General features: G+C 53.1%; 9 protein-coding genes across 9 annotated transcripts; 4 read left to right on the top strand and 5 right to left on the bottom strand.

Moving 5' to 3' along the window:
• Positions 1-246: 246 nt before the first annotated feature.
• Positions 247-2,578, bottom strand: N7532_000738 (putative pentafunctional AROM polypeptide; the record flags this gene model as incomplete). Its single annotated transcript, XM_056613242.1, has 2 exons — positions 247-453; positions 503-2,578. 2 exons carry the CDS (start codon positions 2,576-2,578, stop codon positions 247-249), a joined length of 2,283 nt encoding a protein of 760 aa, XP_056480466.1.
• Positions 2,579-2,802: 224 nt separating this feature from the next.
• Positions 2,803-4,707, top strand: N7532_000737 (Zn(II)2Cys6 transcription factor; the record flags this gene model as incomplete). The annotated part of the gene is made up of 1 exon (XM_056613241.1): positions 2,803-4,707. The coding sequence occupies one exon, from the start codon at positions 2,803-2,805 to the stop codon at positions 4,705-4,707; it is 1,905 nt and encodes a 634-aa protein (XP_056480465.1).
• A 361-nt stretch (positions 4,708-5,068) lies between these two features.
• Positions 5,069-5,506, top strand: N7532_000736 (type II 3-dehydroquinate dehydratase; the record flags this gene model as incomplete). Its single annotated transcript, XM_056613240.1, has 1 exon — positions 5,069-5,506. The coding sequence occupies one exon, from the start codon at positions 5,069-5,071 to the stop codon at positions 5,504-5,506; it is 438 nt and encodes a 145-aa protein (XP_056480464.1).
• Positions 5,507-5,687: 181 nt separating this feature from the next.
• On the bottom strand, positions 5,688-7,997 carry N7532_000735 (uncharacterized protein; the record flags this gene model as incomplete). Its single annotated transcript, XM_056613239.1, has 1 exon — positions 5,688-7,997. One exon carries the CDS (start codon positions 7,995-7,997, stop codon positions 5,688-5,690), a length of 2,310 nt encoding a protein of 769 aa, XP_056480463.1.
• Positions 7,998-9,268: 1,271 nt separating this feature from the next.
• N7532_000734 (uncharacterized protein) lies at positions 9,269-10,041 on the top strand (the record flags this gene model as incomplete). Its single annotated transcript, XM_056613238.1, has 4 exons — positions 9,269-9,327; positions 9,473-9,562; positions 9,628-9,773; positions 9,977-10,041. The coding sequence occupies 4 exons, from the start codon at positions 9,269-9,271 to the stop codon at positions 10,039-10,041; spliced, it is 360 nt and encodes a 119-aa protein (XP_056480462.1).
• A 744-nt stretch (positions 10,042-10,785) lies between these two features.
• On the top strand, positions 10,786-14,296 carry N7532_000733 (uncharacterized protein; the record flags this gene model as incomplete). The annotated part of the gene is made up of 7 exons (XM_056613237.1): positions 10,786-10,948; positions 11,005-11,020; positions 11,076-11,098; positions 11,165-11,282; positions 11,343-11,442; positions 11,500-13,832; positions 13,900-14,296. The coding sequence occupies 7 exons, from the start codon at positions 10,786-10,788 to the stop codon at positions 14,294-14,296; spliced, it is 3,150 nt and encodes a 1,049-aa protein (XP_056480461.1).
• A 537-nt stretch (positions 14,297-14,833) lies between these two features.
• On the bottom strand, positions 14,834-15,838 carry N7532_000732 (F1F0 ATP synthase subunit 5; the record flags this gene model as incomplete). The annotated part of the gene is made up of 4 exons (XM_056613236.1): positions 14,834-14,947; positions 15,001-15,090; positions 15,153-15,467; positions 15,677-15,838. 4 exons carry the CDS (start codon positions 15,836-15,838, stop codon positions 14,834-14,836), a joined length of 681 nt encoding a protein of 226 aa, XP_056480460.1.
• Positions 15,839-16,446: 608 nt separating this feature from the next.
• N7532_000731 (Mob1/phocein family protein) lies at positions 16,447-17,506 on the bottom strand (the record flags this gene model as incomplete). The annotated part of the gene is made up of 4 exons (XM_056613235.1): positions 16,447-16,688; positions 16,751-16,884; positions 16,941-17,034; positions 17,104-17,506. 4 exons carry the CDS (start codon positions 17,504-17,506, stop codon positions 16,447-16,449), a joined length of 873 nt encoding a protein of 290 aa, XP_056480459.1.
• A 559-nt stretch (positions 17,507-18,065) lies between these two features.
• On the bottom strand, positions 18,066-18,515 carry N7532_000730 (uncharacterized protein; the record flags this gene model as incomplete). The annotated part of the gene is made up of 1 exon (XM_056613234.1): positions 18,066-18,515. The coding sequence occupies one exon, from the start codon at positions 18,513-18,515 to the stop codon at positions 18,066-18,068; it is 450 nt and encodes a 149-aa protein (XP_056480458.1).
• Between the last annotated feature and the right edge of the window lie 785 nt (positions 18,516-19,300).

Genomic DNA, 19,300 nt, shown 5'->3' with positions numbered 1-19,300 from the left:
TCGGAAGGTCTTCTTGTAAGATACAAAAGGCTCCTTCCGCATGAGCGGGTGCGAAGCAATCAACTCGGGTAGGCTAAAGCCTTAACCTACCCTGCGCTTTTCGGTCAATATCATATCCGCGCACTCGGTTCCAACCATTCAATGAGCACACATTGCAGCAGGTGTTCGTTATGGGGCACGGGGTTGTGTACAAATTGAGGTTAGTGGAATCGTTCGTCGCTCGAACAATATCGCTGTGCCAAAGCATCATTGATGGACGAATCCATACTTCGCGGACTGTTCTTGGATTACACGTCGCATAACATGAACGGGCGCAGGCCTCTTCGTGAAGATCTCATACTGAGCGATACCCTGCTCGACCAGGACCAAGAGGCCACTCACAATAACCCAGCCTTTTGACGCTCGTGGAATCATCTGTTCCATCAATTGTGTCTTGAAAGGACCATACGCAACCTGGAAGAAGATCAGTTTCTCGCTCAGACTATATCGTCAAAGAACGTACCTCGACAAATACACCCCCCGTCCGGCTTTCGAGCCAGTCGTTCGGAATCTGGAACTTCACGGGATGCTCGCTTCCTATCTGGAAAGGCGGGATGCAGGGGACAACGATCGTCGGTAAGCGCAGGTCCGATGGCCAGGCGTCAGTTGAGCGAAGAATATCGACCTGTAGGTTGACGTTTGGCTTGGAACCCGCCCACTGATTCCAGTAGTTTGCAAGCTTTTGTGCATGCTCGGGTGTGCGGTTGAAGATGCATATCCTCTGAACACCAAGCTCGTAGCACGCATAAATTGCCGCGCGGGCCATTCCGCCTGCCCCAACAATAAGTGCTGTAGTCCCATCTCGGACGGCGTTTGCCGGCGAGAGATGCTTGTCGATGCAATCCCTTATCCCGATGTGATCCGTGTTATAGCCTTTCCGAATCGTCGCCCGTGACCCATCAGACTTCAATTTGTGCTCAAGGACTACAGTATTAACAGCCCGCATGTCCTCTGCGTCTGACGTGATCTCGTCTATGAAAGGCAAGATTGCAGACTTGAACGGGAGAGAAATTGTGACTCCTCCACGACCCTCTTCGGCAAGAATTCCGTCTACTGCAGAGATATCCTCGGCCTGCGTGGTATCGTAGATATGTGGCAGCCCGCAATAATCATACGCAGCGTTGTGCATTTCGGGCGACAGACTGTACTTGACAGTTTGACCAAAAATGGTAAATTTTTTCCTTGGGAGAAGGAAGAAGGATGTCATTGCGTGCTGTGCTTGCTGTACTGTAATGCCTTCTGATTGCAAACGTGGCAGCACCACCGGCGACAGAGTAGGATTCAGGCAGATTGAGGCTCGACCAAGGGCTCCTGTGTTATAGGCAAACACCGGGAGGTTAGTGATGGCGGTCATGCTCTTCAAAAATGGAACACATTGAAGGTTGTCGTCTGGAGAGATACATTCGCCAGTGACGCGGATCCCACCTAATTGTGGAAAATTCGTCTGCCGTTGAATATTGGAGGGTGTGAAAACCCCTTCCCGTGAGCCCACCGGTTCTTTTTGGTGAAAACCTATGATGAGTTTTGTAAAACCCGTTGAATGGTTAAGGCTTCGGAAAATATCATCATCCAGATCGCTTGAGAGAATCACAGCATCAGGAGCAAGGCGAAGAATCATCCCTAGTATTTTCTCATGGGCCTTGGACTTCTCTGACTTGCAGGAGATCGCAACCACATCAATAATAATTGCAGCTCGAGAGTTTCTCCGAAGAGTGGCAATATGCTCTGATAATCTTCTAGCCACTCCGGCAGACTGTATATCACGGGGAGTTATTACCAGAGCGATGGCATCAGCACCACATTCTAACAACTCCAGATCCTGAGGTGCTCCATCCAGCCATTGCAGAGGAACTTGCAAGGAAAAGGTATCGGAATCCGAGAAGGGGTCTGACGAAAATGTCTGAGGGAGCAAGACACCGAATATGCGACGCAGAAACGCGACAAACAACCGCTCTGTCTCCTTGAGTTTGAGATAGGCGGGCGATGTTGGATCTGGCTGCGTTTGGGTGTGATTGAAAAAATCAAAGTTGGAGCATGATTCGAAGAAATCGTTACCCAGTTCAAAGATTCGATTGAACTTTTCAGAGCTGGTGGTGACAAATTGTTGAAGGTCGCGCTTATTCCGTCTCACATAGACAATTGGGTGCCGTTGAGCGAATTCAAATAGAAGCATTTGTTGTGGACGACTAGCAAATGCACCAAGACCAACAATGACACAGCCTTTGTCGTGTTTGGTGAGAAGTTCGTGAGATAATCTGAGCTCGACATCTCGGTACTGAACGAGGCCACGGCGAGCAATGAATTCCTGGGGCGACAATTGGACTTCCTGCTGAAAATAGGTATCGAAATCGATGAACCGTCGTCGTAAAACCACGGATGCAATGATTCCCAAGGTCTTCTTGCCAGCGCCGAAAAAGCCGACTAACAATATCGTAGCATGTGGATCATAGTGCCGGTGGAAGGTAAGAGCCTCATCTGCTGGCCGGGGGGCAGCGTCGCTGGACTTCCCACGAGGTGTTGCTTCAACGACGGTATTCATGCCGATGCCAGTTCCTTCAGCACATGGCCAGCGAGGTTCAATCAGACTCACCACCGAAAATCACTGTTTCCAGCGTTTTTGCTATCGCGTCGCCGTCGAAGTCGAAAAGTAGCCAAAACCGCCGGCTAAACTCAGGGCCGATCACATGACCGACGCCACCATTGTCCTCAGAGCATCGCGACCGCCGGAAATGTGCTTAGTTCCTGATAGAGAGAGGCATCGAGATGTCGAATTCACGTCCGCCAAAGCGGCAGCGTATCTACCGTGCTTGCGACCAATGCCGGCGGCGCAAGTCCAAGTGCGACGGAGAACAGCCCGTATGTACCATTTGCAGCCAGGCCAACCGGACTTGCACCTATGAGACCGGTGGAGGACGTCGAGGACTGCCATCTGGCTACGTGCGCAGCCTCGAAACCACGTTGGGTTTGATGCTTCAATATGTCCCGAACAGCGAGAGCACAATACACAATCGATTGCGGGATTCGCGCGGCAAGGCCAATATCCTGGCGAGCAAGCTTGGGAATCAGTCAGTCTCGATCTGGCGAAAATCGAAACTATATCGCGATGTATCGCAATTGCTCACTCCGGGCTCGGAAGATGATGTTTTCGATGACTCTGGGAGTGAGTCGGCGGAGATGCGGGAGCCTGACGAAGCGATCGAAACTATGGACGATCACAACAATATGAATTCATCAAATACGGAAGCTAATAAATTCGAGACCGCACAAGAGCCGCCTCGGTCAATACAACAGTCTCTTGAATTGTTTGGTGCGCAAATTCCGGACAACACATCGGAGTTAGTCGACTTTTACTTCACCTACACGCATTGCTGGTTTCCCATTCTCGAACGCCGGTCAGTTCTACGCGCCATGCATATCAGGCATGAAAAAAATACTGGAGATCCATCTTCTCAGATTGTATTATTGTCGCTGATTGCATACACCTCCGCCATGAAGGGAATTTCTTATCCCGGGGCACCAGATCTATTTTCTCTCCAGCTCGCTATTGAGCAACAAGCTATAGTCCGGTGGGAGAGCCTGGACCTGGGCCATGTTCAAGCCATGCTGATCCTGGTGCTGATCCAAATCGCCTTGGGAAATATCGGTCAAGCATGGACATTGATTGGCAAAGCTACAAGAATCCTAGAGACCTTGCCCTTGTCAGCAAAAAAGGGCCGACTCGACCACACCTTCAATGGATGCGTCCTTTTAGACAATATCCTATCAGCACTGCTTGGGCGGGCTCCGTGTCTCTCAAAAAAGGAGCAGCTGACATACGGTCCCGTGATAGAAGATGATTTGGAGGAGTGGGATGTTTGGACTCCATCCCGTTCTGGTACAGATATCACCGGATGCAAAAGACCGGCCACGCCCTTGCGGACATTGAGCATATCCAATCATATCCAGCAGCTCATGCAGCATTTGTCTGTTATATTATATCATCCTCTGAATACATCCCGCCTCGAAGAATTGTTAGACGACCTACGATCAAGACAGAACATTTTATCACGAAGTCACCCTTACGATCGACGAAACCACGCAAACCCTCCTCTACTTCTCCTACACCTCATTTCCAACTTTACAACTCTCTCCTTGTACCGTAGGTTTGAGCCGGTCTCGCCTGCCGTCATGAATCGATACGTGACCACTGTTCATCAAATACTCGACCTCCTGGATCATTATCGGGAGACCACTGGCCCAACCGGACTGTCTCCTCTGATGCTTTGCTTCGCACTCCAGTGTGAAAAGTCGATCGAAAATAAAAATCCAGAAGAAAGAGTCTCTCTCCAAACCCGCATCTCAAGTTTTCTACACCCTCTCAAAACAAATCCTTCCGGTGAATGGACGAACCTACTCTCACACCCAACCCCGATTCCATCAATCGAGCAACCATACGGAGCATTCGGCAACTCAATATCAATACCATGCTACCAAGAGATTTCCACCCTAGCCAGCCAGCCAACTTTTGCATCCCAACCAGAGCCATCATCAGTCATAAATGTACCGGCCATCTCCGCATCCAGCGAATTCTCCAGGACAGGCGATGCAGAAATGTACGACGCACTCTTTGAGGAAATGGTCACTTCATTTCCCACCACTCGGTATGTCTTAGCCCTCCTTTTGAACTGAAAATTACTGTGAGACTAACTAAATCCCAGGCAAGAGCCTGCATTCGCACATAATCTGGGATTCTATGACGGAGACTTGGACACGGATTTCCTGGCCCAGCTGCAACAGCCTCCAGCGTGTTGAGATCCCCACACCCACACTAGTGTGGTTATGAATTTGTCCCATTCATAATCGATAGATACCCCACAATATGAATTGACCGTACTCCGCGAGGATAGATCATAGCCGTCGGCTAAGCCCACAACCGCGGGACAGCCAAGTAACCACAGCCATGAACATAACGCAGCAACTAAAGCTTGGAAAACAATCAATTGAAAATCAGTTCAACAATACAGCAAAGCAACAGCTGCACTCAAACAAAATGTCCATCCTCCTCATCAACGGCCCCAACCTCAACCTCCTGGGAACCCGGGAACCACACCTCTACGGCTCAATAACCCTCCAAGACGTCGAAACAAACGCAAAGAAGCTCGCCGCCTCAAAGGGCGCAAAACTCGAATCCTTCCAATCTAACCACGAGGGTGCCATCGTCGACAGAATTCACCAAGCGCGCGGCAACGTCGACGCCATCCTCATCAATGCTGGCGCTTTAACGCACACCAGCGTCGCGGTGCGGGATGCCCTCCTCGGCGTCTCGATTCCGTTTGTCGAAATTCATATTACGAATGTGCATCGGCGGGAGTCATTTCGGCATCACAGTTATCTCAGTGATAAGGCTATCGCTGTTGTTGTTGGGTTGGGAGTTTATGGGTATGAGGTTGGGTTGGAGTTTGCTGTGAGGGAGTTGGTGAGGGAATAATTGGATTTGTACAGTCTCTAAACCGCATCCCTTGAGGACATGGGTGTTTGAGGATAGATGGAAAGTGACTATAATTGGATCTTGCCTGATCAGCTGCAACCACCGGCAGCAATTATCGTATTCGTTCATTGAAAATTCCTAATAACACAAAAATCATAGTTTACATGGGTAGGTTCGCGCTTCAACCCTTCACGTCGTCCGCGCTGTCCGTGTTGAAATCACTCACACTTCCGCGTCGAAGGGAGAAGACGTTCTTGTTGGCCAATTCATCGGCCGTCCGCTCGGCTGCACGCCAGCGAGTCACCGCTTGCTCGACATCCTCGAACATCTCCCGGGAGTCCTGGATGATACCGCCCTCGTCCCCGTCACTGGATTGCGTGCTCTCGCGTGAACCACGCTCGCTGATCATGGGGAAAGCGGGGCCGAATCCTCGTTCGGGAACGGGGTTGTACATGATTGCATTGGCGAACATCCGGACGAACTCCTTCTCCAATTGCGCGGAATTGACAATACCTCTGGGAGGAAGGAGGTCCTCACTCTTCTGGAGCATCAGGACATTGTTCTTAGTAGGCGTGCCAGACACGGGAGCGGGAGATTCGCCATCCCCAGCAGGAGTGCTAACTGCCTCCGTTGCGGCAGCGACAGCTTTGCTGCCCTGGTGCACAGATGACTTGATGCTCTTTAGGTCTTGCGGGCGATAGATGAGATCGTGGTACCCGGGAGCATCGCGCTCTCCTAGTGGCTTGGCGAAGATAGAGGCCAATTTATGGGTAGTGACATCGTTCAAGATCGGGGCCGCCGTCCGATGGAAACCACGAGTACACACGACATATCGTGTTGTATCGACCTTGGGAGGTTCTGGTAGAACAGGCTCCTCGATGGGCTCGCTCGCACCGCGCTTGCGCTTAGACCGTGATTTGGTGGCTGACTCTTCGACACTCGCAGCAGCGCCCTTGCGACGTCCAGCTCGAGAATCGCGCTCGGTTTCATCGGGTGACGCTTCACGGGAAGCCAAGGAACGCCCACGGCTGTGAGTGGAGGCAGAACTGATGGCACGATTTCTCCGAGTTGTCGAGGCCCGCTCTGTCTTGACAGTTGGGCCAGCTTTGTCTGCAGAGGCTTGACCTCGTCGCGTTTTTCTCTCACGTGGGCGTGAGGATTCCAGTGCATCAGGGGACGAACCCCTCTCGCTGATTGGACTGACATCCTCCGGTCGTGGTCGAGGAGGCGATGTTGGTGAGTGCGGGATGCTCAACCGCGGTGTTCGTTTCCACGGCGTGCATGAGCCGGGGGTGTCGATGGAAAGACGTGGACGTGAAGCGCGAGTCTCTGAATAAGGAATGACCACACTCGGGGTCTGAGAGATTTGCGGATAACCGATAGGAACAGGGGTCTGTGTTCCTGAAGGTGCCGCACCTGGGGTGCTTGGGACGTTGGAAGAGGTGGAGGTCTTGGATTGTTTCCGCGACGGAACTTGCGAAGGATTTTGAGGCTGCTTGGCATTTGCCGAGCCAACATGGGATGTAGCGGTTGGAGAGACAGCGGAGTATGGGGAGTGGGGAGGAGGTTCAAGCTGCCATTGCTGGAAACTCGATTGGGTCGGAGTTGGCTCGTTGCCTGCCTTGTTCATCGGTGTGGAGATAATAGGACGGGGAGCAAGCTGTGAGGGGTGAGGTACTGCGGAAGATGGTGCTGTTGGCGTCCCCGGAACTGTTTGTTGGGTCCGTGGAGCTAGTGGTGGTGGGATGGGAGCTTGCGTCGGCTTCTGGCCGTTTGGCTCGGTCGACGGTTCAGCTTTGCCAGGTGCGCCTGTGCCTTGTTCTGTAACGTCCAATGCAGCTGGTTCGCCCGCTTGGGCAGACTGAGACGGTCCCAAGACAGGTTCATCCCCGCGGGACTCCTCTGCTGGTCTCATATGTGGAGCAGTTGACTTCAAAGACTCGTCGGGCTGCGGCTTTTCCTGCTTCACGTCGATATCCATCGGCAGCGCTGGCAGCGCTTTTGCGTCAACCGTCGGTGCTGCAGTCGCGCCGGCTCCCTCTTTCTGAAGTCGTTCGATTTCATCCTTAATTTGGGTGTACCGTCTCTCGTCCTCTCTGATCTCCTTCGTCACTAGTTCCTTGTACCCGGCGTACAGATGTGCGACAAGCTCTGGCACCAGAATGGCGTGAGCGGCTCCGCCCGAAAGGCCGTCAGGTCGAGGACTCGAGATCTTGCGCTTCTTCGGGTTGCTCGGCCCGGAGCTGTCGGTCGGCCGTCCATTGAGCCCGCTTTCACGATCAAAGCCATCGCGCAACAAAGTCGCATACAGATCTTCTAAAGCTTCCGGGCTGAGACGATCGGCGCTGAACGCCACATGCTGGCGCACATGGGGATTGTTGCTCAAAAGCGCCGAGATGGACGCGAAGCTCGCTGGGCGCACATCGGACGTAGCCAGCGATTGGAAGAAGAGCAGGGACTCAAACGGAGTGTACGCCGACAGAGGAGGCATCCCCCATTGCCCGCCCGGTCGGCCAGTGGCGGAGAGGCTCTTGGGGATCGGGGCCACGGTGGGAAATGGTGTCGGGGAGGGGACGCGGAGCCGACGTGGAGCAGACGTGTTCGGTCGCGCGCAGATTTTTGGTCGGTCGGTTCCTGAGCGAGCGACGGGCAGGGCGTGGACGGCGCGGCGTGGGAGCCACGGGACCGACAGGCGACAGGAGATGGAAAGGGAAGGCGCGTGAGTAGTGAGATATCCTCCGGGGTTTGGAAGATCGAAGTCGTGCGAGGCCCAAGACAACACTGACACTCTCCAGGTGGAAAGAGCCTCGACCGTCGCCCTTGCCAGGTTCCCGCGGTAATATTACGATCACGTGAGGTACTGTACATTCCCCGTCGCTGGGGTTGTGGCCACTTGCCATTACTGCATCTTTGTACAGTGTCCATCACGACTCGCTACGGCCTCGGAGAAAAAAATAAAACCAGCAACGCTCGCGGGTGATCATCGGATGCCTGACGTGGGCATGACCAGTTGGCGCCGGATGTCACTTTTACAGGGGCGTGCATTTTCCCCCTTTTTGGATCCCAAGTGGAGAGCAGCCCCTGAGTGCCGACGTGACTAGTATACTCTGAGTAGAGACAGCCATGGACATCCCCTGCCCAGCTAGTCCCTAGGATACGGTACTGCGTCGATAGGAGGGACAATCTCCACTGGTGATCTGGAAATCTCCCAATCGCCCCCTAAATCCGCGCAGGCCCCTCGTAATACGGTGACGCGCTGGTGGATATCGCTGGCTCTCCACGATTCCGGCGACTAGTAACATAGTCGGTGGGCTACGATCGTCTCTCCTCAACTTCTTTTTCCCTTCTTCCCCTCCCCTAGCTTTGCGCATTTACTGCCCTACGACCCTCGAACACTCTCGGTTTGTGCTTGTCTCCCGTATGGCGTCCCCTTATCCCCCCTTCTCCTCGAGTTCATGGCTCAGGGCGGCTGCCGCTGCCGAAGTATACAGCAGAGACACTGACACTCCCTCCCCCGTAGCGCATTCGACCGGGGCCGATCATTGTCACCTCCCACTCCCCTTCGCATCCGCTGGTCTTCTTGGCTGGTGCTGGACTCTCGACGATCGCAGACGTCCTTGGAAACTCTCGAGCTCTGCACTCGTGCCCGCGTCGTGCCCCGCTCGATCAAAGTTGCACATACCATAACCATCGACCACGCCAAACCTGCCGAGTCTCCAAGTTCTTGTCACAAAGGGGATTTTGTTGCGCCCAACCTGCACGATGTCGTCCGATATGGATCGTATGGATCGGGAATGGAAGCCCAAGATGCGCCCTCAGTCGTGCGTGAATCCCCTCTTGTCATCCGTCCCCTGCTCTCCCCGCATTGCGCCGTCAGCTGTCAACTGCCGAACAAATTGGCGCTTGCGCACTGCCATCACCGCCAGCAGCAAGATTCGGAGGGAAAGACTAACTTGGGATCAATAGGACCATGGCGCAGGACTTTTCGACGGCTCTGGACAGCGCCTTTATGCTCGACAGCAATGTCAACGAACTCTCGCAAACCATTGATCAAAAGTCAGCCACGTCTCCCCTCCCCCAAAACGACCATCAGTTGTATGGACCTAATGCCGGCGGTGCAGGAAGCAGCAGATGATGATCCAGAGCCGTGAGCTCGAGGAGTTGCAGCAGCGAATCCGCGACGCAGAAAACCGACTGAAGTCGCGGCAGTCGGTCAACTTTGGCACCTCCGTGGCCGCGGGCCGGAATGGAGAGGGCCAGACAGCCGGTAAGGGTGGTTCTGCTTGATCTTCCCCATTGCCCATTCCATTGCCTTCTATCCACATGTTGCTCGCTGCATGTTGCATTGTATTTGCATCTTCTCCTGCATATTGTTGCCCAATTTGTTGTTCTTTCTTGCATATATTTGATTTTGAACGTTCAAGCTGGGATTTCCGAACGGGACAACGGTAGACTGATGCGCCGACTTAGCTCCCCGCGAAGGAACCGTGACCGAGCAGCCTCAGGAGGAGGAAGAAAAGACAAATGCGTCGTAATGACGGAGGACTGATATTACCATTGATTTGATTGATTGCGGAGCCCTTCTTGTGGATTTTTATACCTTGACCTTTTATTTTACCCTTTGCCCTTGACTATGTGCGAATTGGCCCGTGGTCTGGCTGGGACCGGCGCGGATCTACGGGTGATTTTCATTCTCTTGATTTCTTTTTGACTTGAATACTTGCTCATCGTGAGAACCCATTTGTATCTATCCGGGCTCCTACGGGGGCCCATTGCTGGCGTAATGTGATTAGCTATACATGACTCTACTATAGTAGTATACTATATACTACTCTACTATGTATTGCTGCACTACTACAATTTGTAGTACATAGTAATACTATACTGCTAGTAGTAGTCGTAGTCCCGAACTGGAAGAGCCCGTGCAAGCCCAGATCGCAATGGACTCTCTCTGCAGCCAATCACCCGCCGGCATATCCACCGGTGCCGTCATTTGGGGCTGCACGTTGCCCGCGTGCCGCAAAGCTCGCAGCTGTCGCACGGGGCTGCCCTGCTTTTGGGCTTTTCTAGGTGGTAACTCTGCGGAGTAGTTCTGCCCCTCCTCCCCTCTTCCTTCCTCTTCCTCTCTCTCTCTCTCTCTCTCTCCAGTTCCCGTTACGCACCCGGAAGACTCAATTCTCCATCTTTACTTTTCCGACCATATTTTTGGCCGGGATTGCTAGTCCCAGCGCAATTGCTGTTACTTTTCGGCTCTGCTTCCCTCCGCACCCGGGTCCACCATGGTGCTGATCGACAAGCACGAGTTCCTCACCGAGGAGGAGAAGCGACTCAAGGAGGACCGCGAGCGCACCCGGTACTGGAAGCGATGGGGCCCCTATGTGGCCGAGCGACAATGGGCAACTGGTATGTTCGAAGCCGACGGCACAGAAAATATGGATGGGGGTTAGGAAATGCGAGCGAAGATGGGGACGAGAGCTAATGACTTCATCATTCTGCAGTGCGGGAGGACTACTCGTAAGTGATGGCACCCCCACACCAAATGGGGTACACCCGAGCTAACAGCAGCCAGTGAGGATGGCGACGCCTGGAGCTGTAAGTAATACGACGAGCAATAATTGTGCTGCATCAACCCGCGCACCACCGACTAACCTCTTCGAGACTTTACCCATGATCATGCACGGTCGCGGACATTTCGCTGGGGCGAGGACGGCATTGCAGGTGTTTCCGACACCCACGGCTTGCAGAACATTGCGTTCTCATTTTGGAACGAGAAAGAGTAAGTCGGTCGGATACTGTCAGTGGATGAGGGACATGAAACTTATGTCCTGTGATCTAGCGAATTCCTGAAGGAGCGCCTCTTTGGACTGTCAAACCCGCAAGGTAATCACGGCGAGAGTGTCAAGGAGGCTCATTTCCATGTGGACAATACCCCGACGGTAGGTACCATCCGCAACCAGCACCTGGTGTACGGCATTGTCTGACAAATTCTCTAGCACTCTTACATGAAATTCCTGTACAAGTACCCCCAGAACAAATTTCCCTATCAGGAGCTAGTGGACGAGAATGCCAAGCGGTCGCGCGTGGAGCGGGAGTACCAAATCCTCGATACCGAGGCCTTCAAGGACAACCGCTACTGGGATATCTTCATTGAGACAGCGAAGGAAAGTGACGACGAGGAGGAGCTGATCTTCCGAGTGATCGCCTACAATCGCGGCCCGGAGCCCGCTCACTTGCACATTATCCCCCACGTCTGGTTCCGCAACAACTGGGCCTGGGACTCGGGGAGCAAGGTCCAGAAGCCTTCCATTAAGCAGGAAGGTCCGCGGATTGCCAAAACCGCCCATGACAAGCTGGGCGACCGTTATGTCTGCTTTGCCCCGTCGCCGCCAGTGGGAGACAGCGAGGACGATATCCAGCCGAGACTGCTCTTCACGGAGAACGAGACCAACAATAAGATGTTGTGGGGAACCGAGAATGTCCAGCCTTACGTGAAAGATGCTTTCCATCGTCATATCGTCGAGGAGGAGAAGGGCGCCATCAACCCCGCGAATGAAGGTACCAAGTTCGCCGCCTGGTACGCGTTTGACGAAGGCGAGGGAGTTCCTCCTGGCGAGTGCGCCGTTGTCCGTTTCCGTTTCTCCCGTAGGAAGGAAGAGTTTGTGGATGAGGAGGTATTGGACGATGTGATCGAACAGCGCCGCGCTGAGGCCGACGACTTCTACTATCACATCAACCCACTCCCTATGAGCGAGGATCTGCGCAATATTCAGCGCCAGGCGTTCTCGGGTATGATGTGGTGCAAGCAGTACTACAACTTCATCTGGGATCAATGGAGCAACGGTGACTCGGGCGAGATCCCTCCGCCACCAGGCCGAAAGGGTATTCGCAACGAGCAATGGCGCCATCTGTATATTGATGATATCCTGTCCATGCCGGACTCTTGGGAGTACCCATTCTTCGCTGCTTGGGATACAGCCTTCCACTGTATTCCACTTGCGATGATTGATCCAGATTTCGCAAAGAAGCAGCTGGACCTCATGACCCGAGAGTGGTACATGCACCCCAATGGCCAGCTGCCAGCCTACGAGTGGAACTTTGGGGATGTCAACCCACCCGTGCACGCATGGGCCGTGTTCCGTACGTTCAAGATCGAGCGCAAGATGTACGGTCGCCAGGACCTTGATTTCCTGGAGCGGGTGTTCCAGAAGCTGCTTCTGAACTTTACCTGGTGGGTGAACCGCAAGGACTCGGAAGGAAAGAACGTTTTCGAGGGAGGCTTCTTGGGCTTGGATAATATTGGTCTTTTCAACCGCTCCGAACCTTTGCCGACAGGAGGTGTCCTCGAACAGGCTGACAGCACTGGTTGGATGGCTTTCTACTGCCTGTGCATGCTGAACATTGCCCTGGAGTTGGCCAAGCACCGCCGCACCTACGAAGACATTGCGTCCAAGTTCTTCGAGCACTTCATTCTCATCAGTGATGCGATGACTTTCCGATCCGGCGAGGACAACATCAAGTCATTGTGGAACGAGGATGACCACTTCTACTATGACGCTATCTCGTATGGTGGTCCCTGGACGCAGCAATTGCCCGTCCGGTCGTTGGTCGGTCTGATCCCGCTTTATGCCGTGCTCACACTCGAGCCGGAAATCATCAAGAAGTTTCCATCGTTCAAGAAGCGACTGGACTGGTTCATCGAGAACCGATCAGATGTCGCCGAGCGAAACATTGCCAGTATGAAACGCCGCGGCAAGGATGACCGCCTATTGTTGTCGCTGGTGAGCAAGGACCGCCTGGAGAAGATTCTTAAGCGCATGCTTGATGAGACCGAGTTCCTAGCTGAGCACGGTATCCGGTCAATGTCCAAGTTCCACGAGGAGCATCCTTACTCCATGGAGGTCAATGGCCAAACCTTCAAGGTCGGCTACGTTCCAGGTGACTCGGACAGTGCCCTTTTTGGCGGTAACAGTAACTGGCGCGGTCCAATCTGGCTTTGCGTCAACTTCTTGCTTGTGGAGTCTCTTCTCCGCTATTACATGTTCTATGGCGACTCGCTCCAGATCGAGTGCCCTACGGGATCGGGCGACTACATGCATCTGGGAAATGTTGCCGAAGAGCTTCAGCACCGGATGCAACATCTGTTCGCTCGGAATGACGAGGGTCGCCGTGCCATCAACGGTACGAGCGATCTCCTCGACTTTGATGAGCACTGGAAGGACTATCTTTGGTTTCATGAGTTCTTTGATGGTGACACTGGCCGAGGCCTGGGCACTTCTCACCAATGTGGATGGACTGGACTGATTGCGAAGATCATCCATGACACAGGGTAAGCTATTCAATCCTGATTTCGAATCCTGATTTCGGCCAGAGCACGATACTAACCGGATGACAAGTCTGAACTGCCGTCTCCCCCAGACTCCCCGTTCCCCGTTCGCGGCAGCCTCCCACTACTTCGACGACATCTTCTCACGCAGCGGACGTCCCCGAACCTCCGGTCGTCCCTCCTTCCGCCGCTCATCCACCACCCGCTCCATCGGAAACCGAAGCGACTTCAACTCCACCGTCGCCGGTGACACAACTCCAGGAGCGCTGGATGACGAGTTTGGCAGTCCAATCAGCCGGCGCGGTAGTACCGCCGCCGTTTCTCCAGACGGCGAGGAAGAGGAGCACGTCCACAACTATGTCAACAGCGAGCTTCACCGCGTGCGCAGCTCAACCTCCATCGCGGCGTACGAGGATGAACTGGAGACGCAGGCTGAGAGGCAGAATGGCCATAATGGTCATACCTGATCATAATACTTTCCTACACCATTTGTTTTCATCTAATTAATTCTTTCTTTGACGATCACGATACGGGAATTCCATGCGATATGTGATGCAGATATACGGTTTTGCTTTAATAGATGTCTTTGCGAGGTCATATACATTTCCTTGAGCGTTTAGTTGCGAACAATCGAGATTGCATATTTGACGGATAATTGACTTCTGAGGGTGCTGTTGAGACCAGCCTCAACGAGGCTTAGAGTGTATTTTACATTGTACCATCCATCCGAAGGTAGAGTTACCTAGCTATGTGCAGTTGTAATGCTAGTACTCAGTGTAATGCCAGACAATCAATCTGCTGCATGCCTACACTCTACCCTAGAGTAATGATTTAGTAATGAAATGTGTATTGTGCGATTCACAGATAATGAAAACATATGGAACCTAAGGACCGAGGGAAACCGCGAAAAAGGAATCCCGACGGATTTCCACCAACGCTACCGTTCATGCGGGAATGCTATATCTAACCAACACCCCTACACAACTCTCGAGGCTATTTTACATTTACAAAGCATCGGTCAGAGCCTTGTTCATCTTGGCGATCTTGGAGGAGACGCTCAGGTCGATAGTGCGGTCACCGATCTCGACAACAAGGCCGCCAACGAGGTCGGGGTTGACCTGTCATCTAACGTTAGAATTGGCTTCCCACAAGGAATGAAGCTGTTACTTACGCTGGTGACGATCTTAAGCTTCTTGCCCTGGCTGTACTCGGACTTGGCAACGGCCTTCTCCAGACGGGAGATGGTCTTGGAGTCAAGCTCCTAGAAGGAAGTTAGCTTCGCAAAGTCGACCTTAATCCCTCCAATGGAAAACAAAAACGCACCTGAGCGGAGGTGATGCTGAGCTCAATCTCGCCGCGGTGAGCGCTCATCAGAGTAGCGAACTTCTCGCAGACACCCTCGAGTGTGCCGAGACGGTTGTTCTCGGCAAGAGTGGCGAGGAAGTTCTTGAGAATGTCACCCTTGTCGGCACCGGCGACCTTCTGGAGCTCGGCGATGATCTGCTGCTTGTCGGCGGTGGTGAGGGTAGGGGCACCGAGGATGGTGATCAGCTTCGGGTCGGCCTTCAGGGTCTGGCCGAGGTTGGCGATGGCCTTGGCGGTCTGGTCGAGGGCGGAGGACTTGGAGGAAGCAGTGTACTAGAGAGGAGGGCTATGTTAGATATCCGCCAGCAATTCAAAAAAGCCCAGGCGAGTTTTGGCAGAGCCCATATCCAAACATTGAATCTCGACCTCGAGAGGAGAGGGGGATGCAAGTTGGGAGGGGTGTCGGGAAGCGACGGAGTCGCGAGAAGGGAGAAAAACTCCAGTAAAGGGCACCCGGTAGCGGAGAGAAGTCGGAGGCATACCAGAGCAGTGGCGTAGGTGCCATCAACGCCGAACAGAGCGACGGGGGGGCGGACTTCCTGGGCCGGGGTGGCATAGGTGCGCAGACCGTTGACGGCGGCGCGAGGGGCGGAGAACTGCTGGGCGGCACGCAGGCCGGTGCGGGCAACGCGAGCGGACATCATCGTGGAATTGAATGCGAGGAGAGCCTCGGGGGAGGGGTGCGAGTTGGGATGGGGGAAGATGCGAGCGACGGGGTCGGACGGCTGGCTTTCGTGAAGGTTGAGTTGCAGGTCCGACTTCTTCCCGGGTCACGTGGTGCACTAGCTGACATAATGCTCCCGATTTTCGCAGTTTTCGGCTCGACTATTCCAGCATACTACAGCAGCTGTCTATAAAATTGGATTTGTTTTTTACTTTGACAATTCGAGTTCGCACGGTTCAGAGAATAGAGCCACATTTTTTTTCAGCTCACGCAACAATGTGGACACGGTTCTTCTATCCATAGTATCTACGCGCAGCCCACACCGGAACACCGGGATCTCTTGAACTCGGGTACTAATAATGAACATGGTTGATTGCTAGCCTGTCACTATCCATTGAGGATATAGCCACAGCCAGAATAAACGCCAGATTAGCCCAGGAACACAAACTGCAACCATGCATGCCCACACCCGAAACGCCGTTGAGAATCCTGCCTGTCGAGTCTCGAGTCTCCACCGGAATCGTCGCATCCGAGGTCAACGACAGACGATCATCGTATGCACAACTTGTTTACGACTCCTCTCCATTCTCAGTCGCTCTTCAGCATGCTGTCCACCAGGTCGCCAAGAGGTCCCCAATAATCCTTGCCGCTCGCCAGCTTGTGCTCGTCGATGAACAGCACGTAGTGCTTGAAGCTGGTGTTTAGATGGGGCTCGAGACCCAGATGCACAACGACGGGGTAGTGGTGGCAGTAGATGTGGGCGTAAACCCGGTACAAACGCTTGAAAATCTGACGGAGAAGGCTGGAAAAGGTCTTGGGAAAAGGTACGCCTATAATTCGATCGCATTAGACCCGCATCGCTGCTGCTGAGCATGACAGTGAAAACACTCACCAATTCGGCTGGGGAACATCTGCTCATTATCGATGTTGCTCTGCACCCAACTCATCAGGTGCTCGATATATTCTGGAGCAGACATCTTGGTGGGCCGTTTGTAGTTCTCTGAGTCTTGCCAAAGGTACTCGAACCTGTATCAGGTTGTCAGCAAGAACGCGATAGCAAACCAGCATGGTGTCGACCATACTCATCGGTTGCCTTCATCTCGGGGCATGTCTGTGGAGAACAGAATTCGGTAATGGAGCCGTAGAGGAGGTTAATCTGGTTGTAGAAATCGACCACTATATCCAAACAAAGTGTTTATCAGCAATCAACCCCGCAATGACAACGGATACGGAGTCATGTCTTACCATTCACAGCGAGCCATTCGTTCAAGTCCTCGCCCTCGGGGAGCTTGACAGCCTTGCGCAAACTGCCGCTTCCCAAGGTGGCTTCGGCGAATTGCCTCAGCTGGTAACTGCTCGTGCCCTTGGCGGCGGACCGGGGCTTGAAGGGGGCTCGCGTCCGCGCATTGCTGGGAGGCGTTAGTCCAAGGCAACCTTGTTTAAGCGCGCGCACAGCCGGGGAAAGGTAAGATGGAGGCTCGAGGAGGGGAAGGTGGGAGGTGCGGGTGGTCTGGTAGATGCCCGAGGGGCTCAGATTGAGCGAAGGGGTGCGAGGTGGTGGGGAGCGCGAGGTCGCCTCGGCGGGTGCAGACAGGTGAACAGGGGCGGGGGCAGCGGGGACAGACATGGTGGTGATGAACGAAGCCATTTTCGGTCAGAGGAATCTCCCTTGGATATTATTATTTGGCGGGGGGTTGCGTATCGGGGGCTGCATTCCGGTGTCAAGGAGTCAGCTGCCTGCACGTTGATCGGGGAATGGGGGTTTCCGGCATGCCGTACCACAGAGCGAGTCGACTTCTTCGGGTCGGCAGTGATGTAAGACACGAAAAAAAGATCACAAGATCGGCGATGCGCGCGCACAGCAAGGAGATGGGTGATGGCAGTTCTCGAATGTAAGATCCGATGCGACTGGGTGTTATCGGTTCAGCTCCACCGATAACAGCTGGCTGCCCGGTTCGCGTTGCCCTAGTGACCACGACGTCAGTGAGATGTCCAGCCGACTGATCGAGGGGTACTTAATGAAGGATTCTGTCAAAGTTGACATGAAGGAAATTTACTGGTTTAATTGGTAATGGGGATAAATCAATGACGAAATTATGGCACGTCAATTAGCAGTAGCAATCTCTGATGGCAGGCTTTGTTTGTGGTGGGCATAGATTACTGTCTAGATCGGGAACTCTGACCACCGTTGGATGAAATCGTAGCATTCATCGTCTTGGTTCAGACAGCATTACACCGAGGGTCATCCACCTAAAGTTCAATTTGTCGAGGCGACACAACTTTACCATTTCCAAAAGGTTGTCAAGTGATACTTGAAGGCCAAGAATATTTTCTGGCAGGGAATAGGCTTCCACAAGCTGCAGGCGGGCACGAAGATAGTCGACAACCTCGACCACTTCGGGGGCATTCTCGCTGCCTTCACTGACGAATTTAAACTGAGGAATGGCAGCTTCGAGGATATCCCTCTGCTGCCGCACCTCAGTACGACATTCTTCAATTCTGGCGCAGGTAGATGCGTGTGTTGCTTCATGCTCCAGTCTGTGTTCCTCAGTGCAATACTGCACCACATTGCAGGTTGAGCAAAGGACAAGTCTCTCCTGCGATCCACAAACTTCGCAACCCTCTCGGAGAGTACAGGACATCCAGTTGGTGTTCATTTTGGAAAGTCGGAGCAAAGCGACAGAGTGTGTGGCATCTGCAAGGGACCTGCAGCAGTAGCTGGGCAGCTTGCCCAGTGTCGAATCAGAAGGACGAGAGGAATCTGAGGAACAGGGATTCAATCTGCTGGACTGCTGGTAAAGTCGACGGATTGAGGCGCGACGTGCTCAAATTTTTGTCGAGGCCAGGAGTAAGAAAGATCGCGAGGTTGGTAGGATAGCGATGAAAAGCCTCAGGAAGAGAGGCTTTATAGAGTGCTGGAAGAACTCGAGACCTGGGGGGGGGACAAAGTAGCATGAATAATCAGTGGGAATTCTTTCGATTTGTTCACTTGTCTGCAGCGCGCAGAGGGGGAATGATTTTTTTTTTTTTTTTTTTTTTCCTTTTTCTTTTTCTTTTTCTTTTTTCGTTTCAGTGTGGCCCTTGTCACAAAGGTGGACACTCGATGGCGGTACACGCATCCACTCATTCCGGGTGCTCTTCTTATACATTACAAAACTATATCGCATATCAAAGGTATTGTCATATTTCCCCCATCAAAACACTACACTATTGTAGTCCACGGCCATGAAAAATGGACCAAATACCATAATATTAATTACTAGGCCTTCTTGATATGAACGAGTCTGAGTAGACGGGACTATCGGACTCGGCGGCCATTAGGCTCCCCTCCAATTATATCATGGCCATACTGGAGAAGACAATGCCCAACAGTGGCGTCTTTCGTCGACAATGATTTTACTGTCGGCCAATAACGAGTGACCTATGCTAGAAAGAGGCATTC

The sequence above is a fragment of the Penicillium argentinense genome, assembly GCF_028826775.1.
Source record: "Penicillium argentinense strain IBT 30761 chromosome Unknown utg000001l_segment0_segment0, whole genome shotgun sequence".
NCBI classification, from domain to species: domain Eukaryota; kingdom Fungi; phylum Ascomycota; class Eurotiomycetes; order Eurotiales; family Aspergillaceae; genus Penicillium; species Penicillium argentinense.
This window is presented reverse-complemented; position numbering and strand designations above follow the sequence as displayed.